At 46.6% G+C, this 19528-nt stretch overlaps 1 protein-coding gene across 3 annotated transcripts in view; it reads right to left on the reverse strand.

The window, feature by feature from the left end:
• The window catches only part of LOC309387771 (zinc finger protein 318-like), a 53439-nt gene extending 39148 nt beyond the window's left edge, over positions 1 to 14291 (reverse strand). For all 3 annotated transcript variants that reach the window (XR_014174660.1, XR_014174661.1, XM_081944555.1), the window contains exons 1-2: positions 13932 to 14291; positions 11668 to 11813 (exon numbers count right to left, since the gene is read on the reverse strand). Coding sequence is in view for 1 of the 3 variants with exons in the window: in XM_081944555.1 (XP_081800681.1) it covers positions 11668 to 11813; positions 13932 to 14138 (353 nt within the window). In the remaining 2 variants the exon portion in view is untranslated. The remainder of the gene's footprint in view (positions 1 to 11667; positions 11814 to 13931) is intronic.
• Positions 14292 to 19528: the final 5237 nt, after the last annotated feature.

Here is a 19528-nt window from a genome sequence, read left to right on the forward strand (position 1 = left end):
CTCCCCACCGGTTCCAGTCTCCCCTGCAATGCCCCAAGAGGTTCTTACCCCACCTTCCTACAGAGAAAGATTCTCAACAATGGAAGAAGGGATTACCAAGGGGGAAGCTACAGGATGGATAACGGAAATATGTGATGAAGTGGTTCCTAAGTTTAGAGATGCAACTAGGTTCCGTCCCTCGGGGAAGCCAATAAAATGCCAGCGTTGCTGTCAATTTGGCCACAGAGCGTCAGAGTGCCTGGCTCCAGCCCCAATATCACAAACATGTGCACCAACTGCCAGGGCGGTAAAGAGAAGGCTCTAGAAGCTACCACAGAAGAGTTATCTGGGCCAACAACCTCCGGAAGAGGATCACCAACCTAAGGTGACAAAGAGTCCTACCAAGGGGAAGGCCTCAGACGAGGGAAACGCCGAAGACAACCCAATGAGTAGTGCACCCATCCGCCCCTTTACAATAAAATGCAACCTCCAAGTGCCAGAAACTGGAGTGGAAGGGGAAGTTGGGGCAATTGTAGACACCGGCTGCACCCGATGCTTAATCAGCATGTCAATAGTGGAGCAGCTAGGTATACGCACAAAACCCCTAACCCATCCTATTCAGTTTGAGCAAGTAGATGGAACCCTAATTGGGGAGGCTCCAGCCACGAAGATCACCGAGTTAGTAAAGTTGATGATAGGCCGCCACTATGAGTTCCTCAGATTCATCGTGGCCCCTAGAATGCAGGAGTCAATTATCTTGGGACTTGCATGGTTGGACAAGCGGGCACTTACTATAAAGTGGGAGGACGGCGTTAGAAAATTGATTATTGGTTTTGGGCTGTTACCACCGCTGGAGCCAAAAGGCCACCCAGGAACAATTGGACCCAACAGCCCAAACCATTCGGAACCTGCAGCACCTGCAGCAGACACCAAACCTCTGGGGATCCAACGAGTCCCAAAGATCTACTGGGATTTGGCGGAGGTGTTCAGTGAGGAAGACGGAAACTACCTTCCACCTCACCGCCCCACAGATTGTGCAATAGACTTCAAACCTGAGGCAGCCTTACCAAAGCCAAAATTGTACTCTATGACTCCCAAAGAAATGATTGAATTGAGGAAGTACATCGACACCAATTTAAAAAGGGGTTTTATTGAACCAGCGAAGTCGAAAGTAGCGGCTCCAGTGCTCTTCAGAGAAAAGAAAGATGGCGGAGTTCGCCTCTGTGTGGATCTGCAAGGCTTGAATGCGGTATGCGAAAAGAACACCAATCCCCTCCCCCTCATGAAAGATATGTTTAACCACTTGGCTAAAGACAAGATCTTCACCAAGCTGGACTTGAGAGAGGCATATTACCGCATACGAATCTGAAAAGGGGATGAGTGGAAGACCGCTTTTAAGACTCCCCTGGGCAGCTTCCAGTACAAAGTCATGCCTTTTGGACTACAAGGAGCACCCGCAGTCTTCATGCAGTATATAAATGAAGTGCTACATGACCACCTGTACTGCAGAGTACTCATTTATTTAGATGACATCTTGATCTTCTCTGAGACCCTGGAAGAACATGTGAAACTGGTACGGCAAGTCCTGAAAAAACTTCTAGCTGCCAAACTATACACAAAATTGTCGAAGCATGAGTTCCACAAGACCTCGCTAGATTACCTGGGGTATCGTATTTCTAACGAAGGGGTAGAAATGGATCCAGGAAAAGTGAAAGCGGTGTTAGATTGGAAACCCCCAAGTACTCGCAAACAACTACAAAGCTTCCTTGGATTTGCACATTTTTATAGACAGTTCATTCCGACTTTCACGGAAATTGCCCTACCATTGACTGAGCTATTAAAGATGGGCCCTTCCCCAACAAATCCAAAAGCAAACCAACCACTAAAGTGGACAATGGACAGTCAAAAAGCTTTTGAGAAATTAAAACAGCTCTTTGCCCAAGAGCCCATATTGCAACACCCCGACCCAGAACAACCATTCATAATCCAGACGGATGCCAATGATGTAGCGATAGCCGCGGTACTACTGCAAAAGAGTAAAGAAGGCCACCTCTTGCCATGCGCGTACATCTCTAAGAAACTCACCGCTACTGAAAGAAGGTGGGCCATTTGGGAGAAAGAGGCATTCGCGATCAGGTGGAGCATGCTCACCTGGAGACATCTCCTAGAAGGGGGGGGGGATATACCGTTCGAGGTCTGGACTGATCATAAAAACCTCGAAGCTCTCCTAGGCCATCGGAAGTTATCCACCGAACAAGTTCGCTGGGCACAATACTTCCAAAGGTTTAAATTCGAAATTAAGCACATCCCCGCGGGAAAGAACTTGTTAGCAGATGCTCTGTCGAGAAAACCGCAATATGACAGTAAGAAGGAAGAAGTTATCCACCCCATCATATCTCTCTCTCTCACCAAAACGCAGCTCAAGTCACCACTCGAAGCCAAGATAAGCTGATGACCAAGCCGAAAGCGGCACTCCGGACAGACCCGTGGTTCAACAACAACAAGGACATTCTAATGGTGAATGGTGGCTTAGCCTGGAAGGGGTCCAAACTGTACATCCCTGTAGGGATGAGGCTGCAAGTTCTACAGCGGAGTCATGATGCGAAAAGAACGTTGGTCTTACCTGAACGTGTCTTTTCATTGTGGTAGGGGGAGTCGTCACGTGTGGGTATTCTCATAGCCTGATTGGTCCAAAGACTGAGAGCAAATGCTTAAATACTCCTGGCTTTCCTTTCCTCCCCAGTTCCTCGAAGGCGAACAGCAGAACTGAAACTATAAACACAAACAACACAACCTCCCTCCCCGGAGGGACCCCGGGCTCCCCTTGGCCCCACATCACTAGGGTCGGGTCGTGACGACTCCCCCTACCACAATGAAAAGACACGTTCAGGTAAGACCAACGTTCTTTTTCCATTGTGGGAGGGGGAGTGGTCACGTGTGGGACATACCAAAGCCCAGTCCCAAGGGAGGGAAACTCAACCCAAAAACTATGGCCCAAGGGGAGTATCTGCTACCACCCTTTGTAACACTCGTCTCCCAAAGGCCGCATCCGCCGAAGCGAACAAATCCAGATGATAATGTCTGATAAATGGCGTCGGGGACGCCCAAGTGGCGGCCCGACAGATGTCCTCAAGGGGGGGCCCTAGTGGCCCAGGCCGCCGTAGTCGCGGCACTTCTAGTGGAGTGAGCCGTTATCCCTGAAGGAACGGGACGCCCTGCTGCCGCATACGCTTCCTGAATGGCCTGACGCAGCCAACGGCCAATAGTGGCCGAAGACACCCTAGCGCCCAATGTCCTAGGTTGAAAGGACACAAATAAGGCCTCCGACCTGCGGAACTCTGCCGTCCGTCGGAGGTAAATGCGCAAGGCTCGACGAACATCAAGACGGTGCCAGAGCCGTTCCCTATCTGAAGACGGGCCCGGGCAAAAGTCCGGGAGAACAATCTCCTGGGCCCTGTGAAACGGGGTGTTTACCTTCGGAAGCAAGGTAGGGTGAAGTCGAAGCACCACCCTATCCGAATGAAAGTGGCAGAGGTCATCTTTGGATGATAATGCCCCCAACTCCGAGATACGCCGGGCGGATGTAATTGCCACAAGAAAAACTACCTTAAGGGACAGGAACCTGAGATGAACCGATCTAAGCGGCTCGAACGGGGCCCCCGTTAAGGCTCTGAGGACCAGGGGCAGGTCCCACGTGGGAAACCTGTGGACAGGGGGAGGCCGGAGATTGGCCGCCCCCTTGAGAAACCTCTTGACCAGGGGAGAATGAGCTAGTGAAGAGGAGCCCACTCCCCCCAGAACTGACGATAAGAGCGGCCACCTGACGCCGCAAGGTGTTGTGAGACAGACCGATCTCTAAGCCCTTCTGCAAGAAATCTAAGACATTAGGAATGGTGGCTCTAGTCGGGGAGACCTGATTGTGGGAGCACCACCTCACGAACGCGTCCCAAGTTGAGTTGTAGATGCGATTTGTGGACGGACGCCTGGAAGCCTCGATGGTGCGGATGACCCCCGCGGACAGCTGAGCCGCCCTCAGCAATCCCCGTTCAACAACCATGCGGTCAGATGAAGCCACTGGGGCTCCGGATGGATCAGGACCCCTTGGCGTAAGATCACCTCCTCCCGTGGAATCCTCCACGGAGGGGCCACCGATAGCTGGGTGAGATCCGCAAACCAAGGCCGCCTGGGCCAAAAGGGGGCCACCACTATGACCAGAGCCTTCTCCGCCACCACCTTCCTGATAACCCCCGGGATGAGCGGAATTGGGGGAAAAGCGTACAGGAGACCCGCCGGCCACCTGCTCCTGAGAGCGTCCGTCCCCTCCGCCTCCCGGGACTGAAAGCGAGTGAAGAATCGGGGCAGATGTGCGTTCGTAGGAGACGCGAAGAGGTCCACCAGGGGCGAGCCAAAGCGCTGGCAAATCCTCCGGAAGAGGTCCGGATGGATCTGCCACTCTCCATTGTCCAGAGTGGCTCGACTCAGCCAATCCGCCTGATGGTTGGAGAGGCCGGAGATGTGTTGCGAGACCAAGGACAAGAGGTGTTTCTCTCCCCAGGTGCCCAGCCTCAGAGCCTCCAGCCAGAGCGCTCGAGACCGCGTTCCCCCGTCGGTTGATGTGCGCCTTGGTGGCCACATTGTCCGTCAGAAGGAGCACGTGCCGACCCTCCACCGAGGACCGGAAGTGTTGGAGGGCGAGCCTGGCCGCTTTTAGTTCTAACCAATTTATGTTGTGGCGGTCTGTCTGGGTCCACCTGCCCTGAGCCAGGCGGGAACCCACCAGAGCTCCCCACCCGAACAAGCTCGCGTCCGTGGTGACTGTCACTCTGTCCGGCTCCCAGAAGGAGCAGCCCCCCTGAATGGCCGGAGACGTCCACCACCGAGGGGAGGCGCGCACCCCCGCCGGGAGACGAAGGGTACGGAGCGAGTTGCTCATCCGGTCCCTCTGGAACGGAATGAGCTCCCACTGCAGAGGGCGGAGATGGAGCCTGGCCCACGGAACTATCCCAATGCACGACACCATCTTGCCCAGCAACTGTGATAACGTGAGGACAGAAATGGACCGACTTACGCGGACCTTTTCCGCCAGCTGGCGCAACCTGTCCTGACGGTCCTGAGAGAGATGCACCACCCCCTCCTCCGAGTCTATCACCGTCCCCAGATGAAGGATGCGAGTGGAGGGAGACAGATGGCTCTTGGGGAAGTTTACTGAGAACCCCAGGGACTGAAGAGTCCGGATAGTTAGCTGGAGATCCGAGATCGCCCGCGGAAGGGATCCCGCCTGGACCAAGACGTCGTCCAGGTAACATTGTAGTCTCACTGGAACAGCCCTAAGGTGCGCTGCCAGAGCCGCCAGCACCTTCGTAAAGGTGCGGGGGGCCGAGGCCAGGCCAAACGGGAGAGCCCTGTACTGATAATGTTGGTTCCCGTGCGAGAACCGTAAGAACCTGCGGTGAGAAGGGAAGATCGGGATGTGAAGATAGGCCTCTGTGAGGTCTACCGATGCCAGGAAATCCCCCTTCCTGATGCCCTGAAGAATAGACTTGAGTGATGACATTTTGAACCGTCTGTACACCAGGAAACGGCTCAGACGTTTGAGGTCCAGAATTGCTCGCCAACCCCCCGAACTCTTCGGAACCACGAACAGGTTGGAGTAGAGGCCCAGCCCCCTCTCCAAACGGGGGACTAACTCCACCGCCTGAATGTCCAGGAGATGTTTGATTGCCTGCTCCATCAGGCGGCGGCGCTCCAGGCTCCGAGACGGAGGGAACGATCTGAAGGAGTTCGGGGGTGTGGAGAGAAATTCTAACCTGAGTCCTTGGCGAACTGTGGACCTCACCCATGTGTCTGACGTGATGTCGTCCCAACGATCCGCGTAGAGGGACAGGTGGCCGCCTATGGGACGACTCGGGTTCGAGTCACTTCCCCCTACGGTACGGGCGACCGCCGCCCCCCCGAAAGGGCCGACGGGACTGATGCTGGAACCTATTCCTGTCCTGATAGGGCTGACGCGAAAACTGCCTGTCTGACCTGAAAGAAGAAAAGCGTTGTTGGTGATCAAACTCAGATGCTCTATAAGACTGCCTGCGGTAAGGATGAGACCTATTCTCTGACTTTTTGGTAGAAGATGGGAGGACCTTCTTCTTGTCCTTATTTTCGACAAGAATTGGGTCGAGAGCCTCCCCAAAGAGGGTGGGGCCCTTGAACGGGGCGGCCGCCAGATCCCATTTAGCCTTATTATCCATCTGCCAATTACGCAACCAAAGGAGACGGCGAGAGGTCACCGAGGTGGCCAGGGCACTGGACGCGAATTTTACTGCGTCCAAGGTCGCGTCCGCGGAAAATTCGGCAGCCGCAACGATCTTGAACAGATCTTGGTGCAACCGCTCGTCCTGGATCGGGATGCGATCCTGGAGCTTGCGTAACCACATAACCGTAGCCCGGTTGAAATAAGACGCAGCAGCAGCCGCCTTAATGGCCCACGCTGTGGCGTTAAAGTTCTTCCGCAAGGTAAGTTCAGCCCGTTTGTCTTCGGGCTTCAACTTATCAGCCGCGTCCCCAGACACCACTGGGGAAGAAGATACCAGGGCGGCCACCGGGGCGTCAATGGAAGGCAGCTGAATGGCACTCGCAAAAGTCTGCTCCACATTATAGAAGCGACGGTCATTGCTCCCGGGGTTAGGGAAATTGGAAGGGCGAGACCACTGATTGGTCAGAACCTCCATGAACAAAGGGGGAGCCGGAATCTCAGCCTTGTTAGTGGCCGTGTTTGAAAACATGGCCATATCCGGGTCCCTTGGAGGAGGAACCGTAGGATCACCTGTGCCCACCTTGGTGGTCTTCCTAGCCTTGCCCAGAAGGATCTTGAACATGGCCGGGTGAAAAAGCCCCTTGGGCGGAGGACTCTCGGGCCTGGCAGTCTCCTCATCCTCAGAGAACCCCATACCTTGGGGATTCTCCTCCCCCAGGGCTGAGGCCTCGCTTACCATAGACGGAGACGATGCCCTGTACTGGGATCTAGCAGAAAGGGAACCCCTATCTCTTTGTGCAATGCCCCTAGTAATAGCAGTCGAAATAAGCCTCTTAATGTTCTCAGGGAGATGCTCTAGATCCTCCCCCCCTCCATAAGAAGAGCCAGGCCTTTGAGGGGCCAGCCTGCGTGAGGACACAGGTGCCCTGGAAGTTCCCTCCAAGGGGTCATCCTCATCCTCCCTTGCTAACCTTGGTGAGATAGAGGGGGAAGGAGAGGGAGACTCCCTCCGCCTAGAATACCTGCGGGGCCTGGGTGGAGAGACAGAAGGGGAAGAAGGGCTGAATCCCCTGGGAGAAGATTGGATTGATCTAGGCCTGATGGGCGAACGAGACTTGCTGGCTGAAGCGCGCCCCGCAGACCTGGCCTGCCTTTCGGCCCTGGCAAAGGTCTTTTCCAATGCCCTATGTCTCCTTGCCTCCTCCCTGGTGGAGGCCCTGGATGGTCGCTGGGCCGTCCCTGGAGCACCCGAGGGATCCCCGGCCCCCTTTGCTTGTTCCCCTCCTGCCAGACCCTCGGCCTGGCCCTGGGAAATGCCCGCGTCCCTTTCCATCGCTTACTCACGTGTCCAGTAGTCCAGGGGACGCGTAGAGAAGGCCGCTGTAGGCCCTTTCGGAGCCTGGATCTTCCTAGAAGCAAGGCCTGTGCTAGGCCGACCGCCTGCAAGTAGGCCTGGGCGAGCTCAGAGTTTGCAGAGGCCCCGCGCACGTGGCGCGATTCAAAATGGCCGCCGGAACACAAACGCGGCAAAAATAAGCTGAAACCGCGTGGCGCAGCTTCTCCCACCTCCCGCTGCAGCAGCAGCGGCTTTGCGGCACCCTGGGGCCTCGCGGCAGTCCCGCACGCACTCCCCCTTCGCTCGCACCTCTCACAATTTGAAAAAGATCGCATCTGGGCGAAAACGCCGTTTCTTTCCCAGCCGCTTTAAACACCGACTTTTTTTCCTTTGGCGCCGAAGGCTGCTTTTAAATCACCTACAAGCCTCGGCGCGGCTGCAGCTGTCCAGAGCCGGCACCCCCGCAGTCCCGGGAGTCGGGCTAGGCTCCACGCCCTCAGAAGGGCGGCAAGAGCCCCCAAGAGCCCCCCCCCACGTTTAGAGGCAGACCCTGTCCCTTTGGGCCACAGCCGCAAATTTTAAACTGTTGGAAAACAATTTAAAGTGCCCAATTAGCCAAATCCAGACCAAATCAAAGTAAATAACTTAATAAATTCCTACCTACACACTGATTCTCAAGTGATTGGACCAAAAAGACTGAGAGGAACTGGGGAGGAAAGGAAAGCCAGGAGTATTTAAGCGTTTGCTCTCAGTCTTTGGACCAATCAGGCTATGAGAATACCCACACGTGACCACTCCCCCTCCCACAATGGAAAACTAGGAGCCACTTCGGATCCCTAAAAACGCTCCACCTCGCCAGGCGTCAATTTTGGTGGCCAAAGATGAAATCGGAGGTGGAAGATTATGTAAAAAGCTGTGCTACTTGCGCCACGATGAAAACCCGGCCGGGAAAGCCCCTTGGACTACTACAACAAGTGGCTAACCCTAGCCGAGCATGGGAAGAGATCGCAATGGACTTCATCGTCGAGCTTCCAGACAGCAGCGGTAATAGAGTAATCTGGACAGTTATTGATTTGTTTTCCAAGCAAGCGCATTTTATCGCTTGCTCAGGGCTGTCATCCGCAAAGAAATTAGCGAAAATGTTTGTGAAACACATTTATCGCCTGCCCGGGATGCCAAAAAGGGTCATTTCAGATCACGAAGTTCAGTTCACCGCCAAGTTCTGGAGAGAGTTCCTCAGATCGATTGGGTCCACACAGGGACTCAGCTCAGCATTTCATCCCAGCACAAATGGCGCAGTGGAGAGGGCCAATGCGATGGTGGAACAATACATCCGGTGTTATGTGGACTATCAGCAAGACAACTGGTCGGACTTGCTACCCTTCGCCGAAGTGGCATACATCAATGCAGTCCACAGCAGTACCGGATTAACTCTACCAGATTACCAGTGACATGAAATCCGTTCCCATGCCTGAGCTGCCTGAAGAACCTCCCTCCTCCATGTCTCTGAACGAATGGATGGACACACTAAAGAAGGGATGGGAAAATACAAAGAAGGCTCTGACAGATGCGGCAGAAGCCTGCAAGAAGCAAGCTGATAAACATTGCTCCCTCCAACCCCCCTTTTGGGTGGGGGACAAAGTTTTTGTATCTACCAAATACATAAGATTAAGGATGCCTAGTAAGAAATTGGGTCCAAAATTTCTAAGTCCTTTCCCAATAGAAAAGATAATTAACCCAGTTACAGTTCGACTCAGCCTACCCAGAATTCTAGGGAAAATTTACCCGGTATTCCATTGTAGCTTGTTGAAACCAGTAATGGGTCTAGCATAAGGCCATCCACCCAAGCCCCCCCTCCTCCTGTAGTGGTAGAAAGGGAAACACATTATGAGGTGAAAAAAATCTTAGATTCCAGGCTGCATAGAGATCGCTTACAATATTTAGTGCATTGGAAGGGGTACCCTTTGTCTGAAGCTATGTGGATGAAAAGTTGGGATCTAAAAGCGGATAAATTAGTGAAACAATTCCATGAGAAGTTCCCTGATAAGCCAAAGGGTCCCTCTGGGGGAGGCAGAGGTGATTAATTTTGTTATGTTAACTTTTATGTTGTTCTCTTTTCAGGAAACATTTTTCTTCTGAGGAGAGGCCGCCTGTCAGGCCTGTAGTTATGTTCCTTTTAGGATCTTTGGCCTGCCACACTTTCTATTATTTCACACTATTGTTTCATTAATGTAGTAGTTGGGAGTGGGGAATAGAAAGGAGTAGAATTGTGGAATGTGTTGTTGTCATTCTTTTCTAGAAGCCCAAGGTCATCTTTTGTCTTTGCACCTCGACACCTCGACACCTGACCAGAAGCAGCTGGGTGGAGATGCCAGCGTGGGCGAAGAAGATTGGACCATGTGATAGATTTATGGATGTGGGGATAATATCATGAACTTTCAACTGGGTGGAATCCCAGGAGGTTATTCAGATTTGGGATTCCACAGTTCGTTGCCAACATGTCTGACTTATTAAATTGGAACTTTAAGGATAGTTTTACCTTGGACTCTGATTTAATTCTGCATGATATTTGGAACGCTGACAGGTAGAAGAAGCAGCAAGGGGGGAAAACTAATCAAGGAGAGAAGCAATTTAGAACTGAGGAGAAATTTCCTGACAGTTAGAACAATTAATCAGTGGAACAGCTTGCCTCCAGAAGTTGTGAATGCCCCAACACTGGAAGTCTTTAAGAAGATGTTGGATAGCCATTTGTCTGAAACAGTATAGGGTTTCCTGCCTAGGCAGAGGGTTGGATTAGAAGACCTCCAAGGTCCCTTCCAACTCTGCTATTGTATTGCATTAACATCCTGACAATTGCCTCGTCTTGCCTCCAGTAACCCCATTCAGGACCCCATGTGCATTATGGCGTCAAGCAAGGAGAAATGGGATGGTGACCACGCAGGATCTTGGACAGGGTTTCTGGTGCCACGGCCACAAGGCCAGGAAGTTGTCAGGACATTGATAGCCTGGCTGCGCAGATCTCAGGTAAGCCAGTGTGAGGCGCATAGGGCAGCTCCCCTCCCCACCGACTCATTTTGTCCTCCACACCCCACCACTTCCCTAGCTTGATTTTAACAGCTGCACCTGGCTTAACTAGGCCTTATTTTGGGGTAGGGCTTATTTTAGGAGCAGGTATGTAAATTGGGCTAGGGCTTGTTTTCAGGGTAGGTTGTATTTTCAGGGAAACATGGTATTATTTCACTGCCTCCTATCAAAGAGTTAAACTTAATAAGGAATACAAACTTTTAAGTCATGAAAAATACCTTCTTAAGTGGTTATTGTAAAAATGTAAAACTATTACACGCATTTCTTAAGAACAGGAGAGTGCATTATATTTAGAAGTAAACTGCATACTTTGTCATCAAAATGCACAAAGAAAGAAATAAGATAAAGGTTTATAAAATTCTATAAAGAAATTGGGGATTGCAAAGAAAAATATAGTTTGAAATCAAACAATATACCTATTTTTATTCTAGTGTGTAAACTTAAAGATTAAACTGTATTTCCATCTTCTGGACTTTGCTTCTTAAACATGCACTGAAATGCACTACAGATTTATGTAGAAATGAACAGAAAATGACATACCAAAAGAAGATCTAGAACTACCTGAAACAAGATAAGTCAGTGTATATAAGTCAAGTTGTTAAATTAGAGAATTTTGCCACATTAGATTGATTTAATATTCAGCATCACTGCTGCAACTGATAAAGAGAATTGAACATAGCTAACAATCAAAACATTTAAGGATTTTTATCTTACCCCTCCTTCAATTTTTAGACATTACTTGGAAACTTTCATATATTATTCCACTTGCAAATTTAATGACATAATTCTTTGTTTTTACAGTGTTTTATTTTAGTTTTTAAATTACTGTGGGTTGCAAAAGATTGAGGTGGCTATAAACCTCATAAAAATATATGAATGTGTCCTAAGATGAGGGACATCTAATGTAATCCATCCGATATATATTTTCCAAACTGTCTCATAGCAAGATATCATTTTATTTGATACAATGGGATACAAACAAAATCACAATTCTGTGAGGCTAGGTTTCAAAGAGCCATACCTGTTCACATTGCTTAGACTATCAGCTGGTGAGCTTGTGTCAATGTCATTTTCAACTACATCCCGCAAGTATTTTTCCACTGAAGATTCAGACCGTCGGCCTGGAGAACGTGAGTGATGCCTTGGAGAATATGAGGGCGAATATCTCTGCAATGGGGGAAGGGAAAACAGTTTCAATATGCTATCTGTTCGTTCTATCTTTCTATCTTCCATTGTTGCAAAATACCTTAAAACTGCAATATTATGTAAAAGTTAAAGAGAAAAACAGTTTAAAAGTGGCTACATTATACAATGTAGCATTATAGCAAGTGACTGTTAATCTGAAACACATAGCTCATATCTACTTCTGTTATCTGAATTAAGGTATTAAAATAAATGTCATTTAGAATGGCTATAAATTTCCACTTAAAATATGCAGATCATGATGTGGAATGATTTTTTTTCATAATTTCTTTTACACTTTTTGCACAAATTCTTTTCACAGGCAATTTTACATGTATAGAAATGGACTGCTTCATAAAATTGACACAAAGGTAACATACAAGGATAAATACATCCTTGAGAGGGGAGTGGTTCCACTAAGAACGTGGTCTGTTTCCTATTCAAGAAGTCATTGCTGGATCCAACATGGTTTATCACATCTCCAATCTTTCCTGTTTAGGAAACACTGTGTCCAAATTAAACATTAATTTAACTTTTGAATTGGATCTATTTTCTGGATTATATCACTCCAAGACTAAGTCCAAAAGGTAAGCCCCAAAAAAAGTATTTTTTTCCTAGAAAATTTATATTCACAAATTAGTATTCTGTTGATGTATGATACAGCAATTGTATATTGTGACATATACAGTGAGGTCCTTACTGCAGTATGTTCCTTTCACATACTACAGTAAGGACCTTATTGACAAAACAATGAAATTGAGTAATTGTTCCATTTTCAAAATATCTTTGGTTTCCAAGATGGAAAAAATGTCAAAGAAAATGTACAATTCTTCATGAAGAATAAAAAATAGTTCTACTAAAGAAATGGGAAACCAAAGTAATATAGATCAAACACTGAAAAAGGTATTTTCCTAGTTCTGAAGCTTCAGAGATGAATTTATACAAATCATTGCTACAAAATAAATCCAACTAAGTGCATAGTGCCAAATATGTAAACAAAAACAGGACTATCGTTTGAGAGGAATATAGGTAGTCTTCAACTTACAACAGTTCATTCAGTGACTGTTCAGAGTTACAACAGCACTGAAAGAAGTGACTTATGACGATTTTTCAGTTACAACTTTTATAGCATCCCCACGATCATGTGATCAAAATTCAGATACTTTGCAATTGGTTCATACTTATTGCTGTGTCCAAAGATCATGTGATCACCTTTTGCAACCTTTTGACAAGCAAAGTCAATGGGGAGGCCAGATTCACTTAACAATTGGGTTACTAACTTATCAACTGCAGTGATTCACTTAACAACTGTGGCAAGAAAGGTTGTAAAATGGGGCAAAACTCACTTAACAAATGTCTCACTTAACAGTTTTGGGCTTAATTATAGTTGTAAGTCAAGGACTACCCTTGATCTGCACATGATCATGGAATTGATTTTAATAACACGGTGTGCACAGCTTCTTTTTTAAAAAGCTTAGATTTTTTAATAATTTCAGCATATTACTAAATAACCGCATTATGCTTCACATTTCAATCTTAGTACACATCCAGCCCATTGAACTGCTTACTAATCTGCTGCAAAAGAAGCAACTTCATTCACAAGTTCTACCAAGTATTAAGCCTTTCCGATGTCTGTGTATAACTGAAAGCAAAAACAAAACAAAACCCTACAGTGATCCCTTTATGTAAAAAGAAACTTTCCATACATTAATGCTTACTCGGAAGCAGCTCGTACTTAAAACTCAACTAGAACTTAGTTCGAGGTGGCAAAGCACGCCTAGAGTACACGTCATATTAATAGTTTACTTTGCAACTTTTTCTTTCACATTGCCGTCAAGTCAGAACCTTCCACTGAAAAAGACAAACGGGTTATCCGATACCGTCGGGGAGGAGAAAACGATTTGCAAATGTAATTATGTAGCTTGGGCGGTGTCAGAGAGTCTTGGGCCCTGTCACAAAATGGGAGAAGTGGAAAGCGGACGGTTTTCAGAAAGGGACGGAACCTGGGCTGGAGGGGAGAAGGCTCCCCTTTCCCTTCGCCAACAGCGAAAGCACAGACACATGGGACCGGAGACGAAAGGAGGAAGCTCCAACTGAGCGTACCCTGCTGAAACGGCGCGGGGAAGGCGAGCGATACGAACGACGGGAAGAGCGACGGCTAGGCGGGGAGCGGTGGTGGTAGTGGTGGCGGCGGTGACCCCGCGGAGAGGGCGAGCGGGAGCGTGGTCCACACCAGCGAGAGGACTCGATGGAGCCGAGCCGGGACCGTTGAAACCTCATGGCCGGATGGCTGCTCTCGGGACGAGACATGGCGGGAAGCCTTAATGACTTTAAGCATCCACAGAGGCCTCCCCCGCTCACTCTTCCTCCTCCTCCTCGCTCCTGTTTAAGCGTCTGCGGGCCATTTCCCCTTCACCCAGACGCGTGCGCATGCGCACCGAGCGCAAACGCCGGATGTGCCGTTGAAGCTACACCGCGGCTTCGTCCTTACAAAATGGCGGTGACCGAATTAGAATCACGTGGCGGAAAGGGGCGTGGTCGAAAGGCAGCGGTAAGAAAAACGGCGCTGGAGAGCAGGGAGGTGGGTGGGGTCAAGCGTAGGTGTCCCGTTATTCCAGTGTTTCTCAACCTTGGCGACTAAGTCCTGTGGACTTCAACTCCCAGAATCCCCCAGCCAGCTGGCTGGGGAATTCTGGGAGTTGAAGTCCACAGGATTTAAAGTCGCCAAGGTTGAGAAACACTTGCGTTATTCGCTGAAGAGAATCGATGATTGCCCTTCAATTATCAATCCGGCAATGTTCAAGCCCCTGCTTTTATATGCTTCTATTGCGCTTCGATGTTAAGAACCCCAATCAAAACCTAAAAGGAGGAGAGGCATGTTGTGTAAATGATTCTGCCCTGAGTCGTTACAAAAATGCGGGTTCCAAATGATCGCTTGCTGTAGTTACAGCCAGAAGAGGAGGAGCAATCAAAACGACTATCTGTTCATTTTAGTGCAAGGAATATTAAAGGGATTTTTTTTAATGACAAATATATAAGACCTGGCTTGCGCATAGTAGGAGAAAAGGTCTGTCCTAATTTGGTCTCATGAAATTGTTGTCCCCTAGGCCTTCGTGATCTGTTATGTTCCGCCCAATTATGTTTTATTAATTTTTTCGACGCCCACCAGATAGACATCTTTTTAAAGCTATCATAATGAAGCTGTAACTTCAAGGAAAATTACGTAGTTTCATCATCCAGTGCACACTTAAATGCCAATAAAACGTATAGCTCAGGTTTGAACTGTGGAGTTTGTGGTGCTCTCGGAGCTTGGTTGTTTCTTGAGATGTTTCATTGAGTAAATATCTGCAAGAAAACAGCCAAGGGCACCAAGGATTCCATATTTAAATGCCTCTGAGATTTCCTATCTATGGGCCAACATATGCAAGTTAGTATGCTTGTATCTAACCTTCAGCCTAACTATTTTTTCTGCTAAGTCAGGATGTTGCCTTCAGGAGGGAGATTTAAGTTATCTTTTTTATTTATTTATTTTATTTAGTTTGTCAAACATGTACAAGATAACAGATATAAGTATAAACCTGAACATGAACAAAGGAAATGAGTACAAATAAATGGGGAGAGTAGGACAGGGACGGTAGGCATGCTGGTGTGCTTTTGTATGCCCCCTTTACGGACCTCTTAGGAATGGGGTGAGGTCTTTAGCTGCATCCACGTTAGAGCAATAATTTGCCTCCTTTTTCTGACACCCTTCAAGGACAGCGACTATAAATGGTTATACCATTACTTGCAGGTTAAATCAGGCAGTCACTGTGACTTGAAACACAGGCAGTAGTACCAGAATAAGGATTGATAATGAGGACAGCAAATGTTATATTGACATATTGCCAGCTGTAGGATGGATACATAACACCTAGTTCTGCAGTGAGGAAAGGCCTTGAAATTGCCTAGCCTTATTTCTATGCACCATAATTAAACCACTTTATCAGCCTTGAACATCCATCTCATGACTTCAGAACAAATAATAATATATTTTTCAGCAGACTCTGAGGGGAGCTAAGAAGAGATAAATGCCATGCCTATGTTAAAAAATTCAGGAACGTGAAAAGAGGAATTCTCCTTTATCATTTTGGAGGAAGCAAACAGCTCTCAAAACCAGTAAATGGGGTAATTGCCCATCATTTCTTGCTCCCAGCCTCCTTTTTGCTCACTTTCTCAGTGAATCATTGCAAATGCTAGATTCCAGTTTTATCTGCCTTTTGTGCATTTCATAATTTAGAGCAGGGGTGTCCAAACTTGGGAACTTTAAGACTTGTGGACTTCAACTCCCAGAATTCCCCAGCCAGCACTGGCTGGGGAATTCTGGGAGTTGAAGTCCACAAGTCTTAAAGTTCCCAAGTTTGGACACCCCTGATTTAGAGAAAATACTAGGCAACTTGTGACCCATTGGCTCATCCTCTGAGAAGGGTAGTGCAGTCTGATGTGACCAAAGTGAACATTAAATTTTAGATTGACCATATACAGTATTTCATGAGCTTTCTGACTTCCTGCTGGCTTTCCCATTGATTTTGTTTATGGAAAGCTGGCAGGGTGTGTCAGAAATCATAATCACATGATCCTGCAATAGCCCCACTTTTGTGAATAAAAGTGGTCTGAATATCATGGAAATTTAAATTCCACAGGAGTGATGGGTCCTGAGTTTTTAATGTATTTTTTAAGTTAAAGATTTTTAGGTATTGATTCAAAAATTGTTGTGATACAATGCATTATTTGGGCTAATATGAGGGTGTAAACAGGCAAACAGCTAAACGCATTTAGATTTTTAGTAATATATAAATACATATTGCAAAATTACATTTAAAGTTGCACTGCCCCTATCCCATTTCACATTATTTGTTTTGTATCTTCTCTAAGAACTTTTAGGACCTCCTTCTTTGAATTGTTTTACTTTACAAACTTTGATTCCCAAAGAAATATTTTTTCCTTTCTAAGAACAATCAAACTGCCTTGCTGTCTACAATGAAATTCATTGTGTCAGTATTAATGAAAGGTATCACCTTAAAGCACTTGATTCTAAAAATACCACAAGTACAATGTGTACTTATGTCAGAAGCACTGAGATGCTTCCAGGTAGAAAGGATTAGCCAGTGACATCACTGTTGCCCAGGGGACATCCAGTTAGAGGCTCTTTTCATGTCCCCTGGCTGGAGCTGGAGTAAAGGTCAGGAGCTCACTTCCCCACACAGCATCATTGGGTCACAAGTGCAGGCTTGCTAACCTCCAACCTAGTGTCCTAACCACACAAACCACCGTGCTCTTTAAAAATACCATGATAGCAATGTATACCAAGCTGGCATACGTGTCTTAAATGGCAAGACTTATAATACAGAAGCAATAAACATGGCTCCTTTCTCTTCTCTGTTTTGTGAAGCCGCTTGTTACACATGAAACCACTTTTCATCTCTCTGTATATATTTTGTGTTAAAACCACAGAGACTCAGTAGCTTAAAGATGCTGGAGGTGGTTTCTCCTCTAGTGATTCGAGTACTAGCACCATGTGGCAGAGTGAGCACCTCTCACTTGCCTCAGCTTCTGCCCACCTAGCAGTTCGAAAGTATGCTATAAGTGTGAGTAGATAAATAGGTACCACTTTGCTGGGAAACATGGCAGAATTTTGCGTGGACAGTCAGACTCCTGCCGGTGCTGGACCTACTCAGATACGATGCCTGACTGTGATGAGACATCGGTGGTGAGAGAAGGCCCCAGATAATGCCACAAGATGCCACTCTTCTTTCTGGTACAGAGCTAGTTCACCCTGTGGTGCACTCTGGATAAGCAAATGAGCGCAAACTATTAGTATTAACATTATAGTCTCCTAGCTAATGATACCATCAGAATACACTAAATAAATGTGTCAAAATTCCACCAAAAAGGCTTACCTTCAGTTTCTATAGACATGACACAGCTTATTCGATATACATGAGCAAAATGGTATGAGTATTGCATACTCCTAGAATCTTCTTCATGAAATTTAAAAGATAAGTTTTCAAGTACAGACATGGGGCAATCCTCCATATGATAAAAATATCTCTATTGAACTCCGATGCTATCATACCATATTATGATGATGGAGTCTATAGTCCAGGTGGAGATACAGAAGAAATGGAAAGAAACTTAAACCTCTGTTCAAACGTTAATAAAGATAATGAATCTATCCATTTTGGTTTCTCCCATTTTTCTTCCCCCCCCCCCCCTGAAAATATATCAAGTTTATTTTTTTTTCCAGTTTCTATTTTGTAGAATGTATTGAACTTGATCCATTGAGCATATTCACTAAAGTTTATATGCATTGGGGACACATTTTGCCAAATGTATATATCTGTACTTGCAGTTTTAAAGTAATATAGTTTTGTACATTAGCTTCACAAATACACATATTTTTACTGGCTTTTGTAGTATATGTGTTCTAGAGGCGGATTGCATTGCAAAATCTGGAGAATTGCATTTTTAAAAATTAAGTACCATATTTTCGGACTGTAAGATGCACCGGTGTATAAGATGCACCAAGATTTCAAACAGGTAAGTAAGAAAAAAACGTTTTTATCCTCCCTGGCCCCCAGGAAGAAGGCAAAAATGTCCCTATTTTTGCAAAAAAACAGGTGGAAATGGGCCGTTTTTCATAAAACTGAGGGCATTTTTGCCTTCCCCCAACCCTGCTAAAGCCTGCAGAGTGCTTTTGGGGGGGTGGGAGAAGGCAAAAATGCCACCATTTTTGCAAAAAACGACCCGTTTTTCGCAAAAATGGGATGTGGGGGCAGGGCTTCAGGAGGCCAAAAAATGGCTATATTCGGTGTATAAGACGCACCAACATTTCCAACATGGCTCTTTTAGTGGGGAAAGGTGTGTCTTATACTCCGAAAAATACAGTAAGCTATGTTTAGTTAATTACTATGTTTAGGCTTAGTTACTCAAAAGGCTTAAATTTAGGGGGGGGGGAATAAACTACCAGATGTAAAGGATTTTGGATTACTTACATTTAATATTTTAAGGCTCAGCTCCAGAATATTTGGACATTATTTTTCATTTAAAATTGCATCCTTGTCTTTTAAATTATAACCAAATGAGGTTCTTTCTTAAAATATGTGCAATCTTTTTGGGTTCAGAGTAGCTATATTGGATTTGCCTGAAGTGGAAAACAGCTTTGTACTCGCTATCCTTTATTCAAAAATGATCTTTACAAGATAAACTTGGAAGCCATCCATTTTTGTCCCACTTCCTCATGAAATAGTTAAGAGTATCATACAATAATTTAAAAAAATATGCATATAAAAGTTTAATCTGTTGTATAAAAAGTATAGAAGACAATTACATGTTTCTCCTAGATTTTGTTTCTCAAAGGCACATTTAGAGTATCCTGACTAGCCTTTGGGCTCAATTGCACCTGATTCTGCCACCAATTACTTCAGTTTGTGATTCTGTCTAGAGACTTGGAATAAAAAAGTTTTTTACATGCAATAACTTCTGGCATGATGTTTGTCCTACTTCATTTTTTCCCTTCATTTAGCAGAATAAGAGTTGGAAGGGACCTTGGAGGTCTTCTAGTCCAATCTCCTGCTCTCAAGCAGAAAACCATTTCAGGCATATGGTTACCTGATTTCTTCTTAAAAACCTCTGGTGTCAGAGCACTCACAGCTTCTGGAGGC

This window comes from Natrix helvetica (genome assembly GCF_964273705.1).
Source record: "Natrix helvetica genome assembly, chromosome: 2".
Classification (NCBI taxonomy): domain Eukaryota; kingdom Metazoa; phylum Chordata; class Lepidosauria; order Squamata; family Natricidae; genus Natrix; species Natrix helvetica.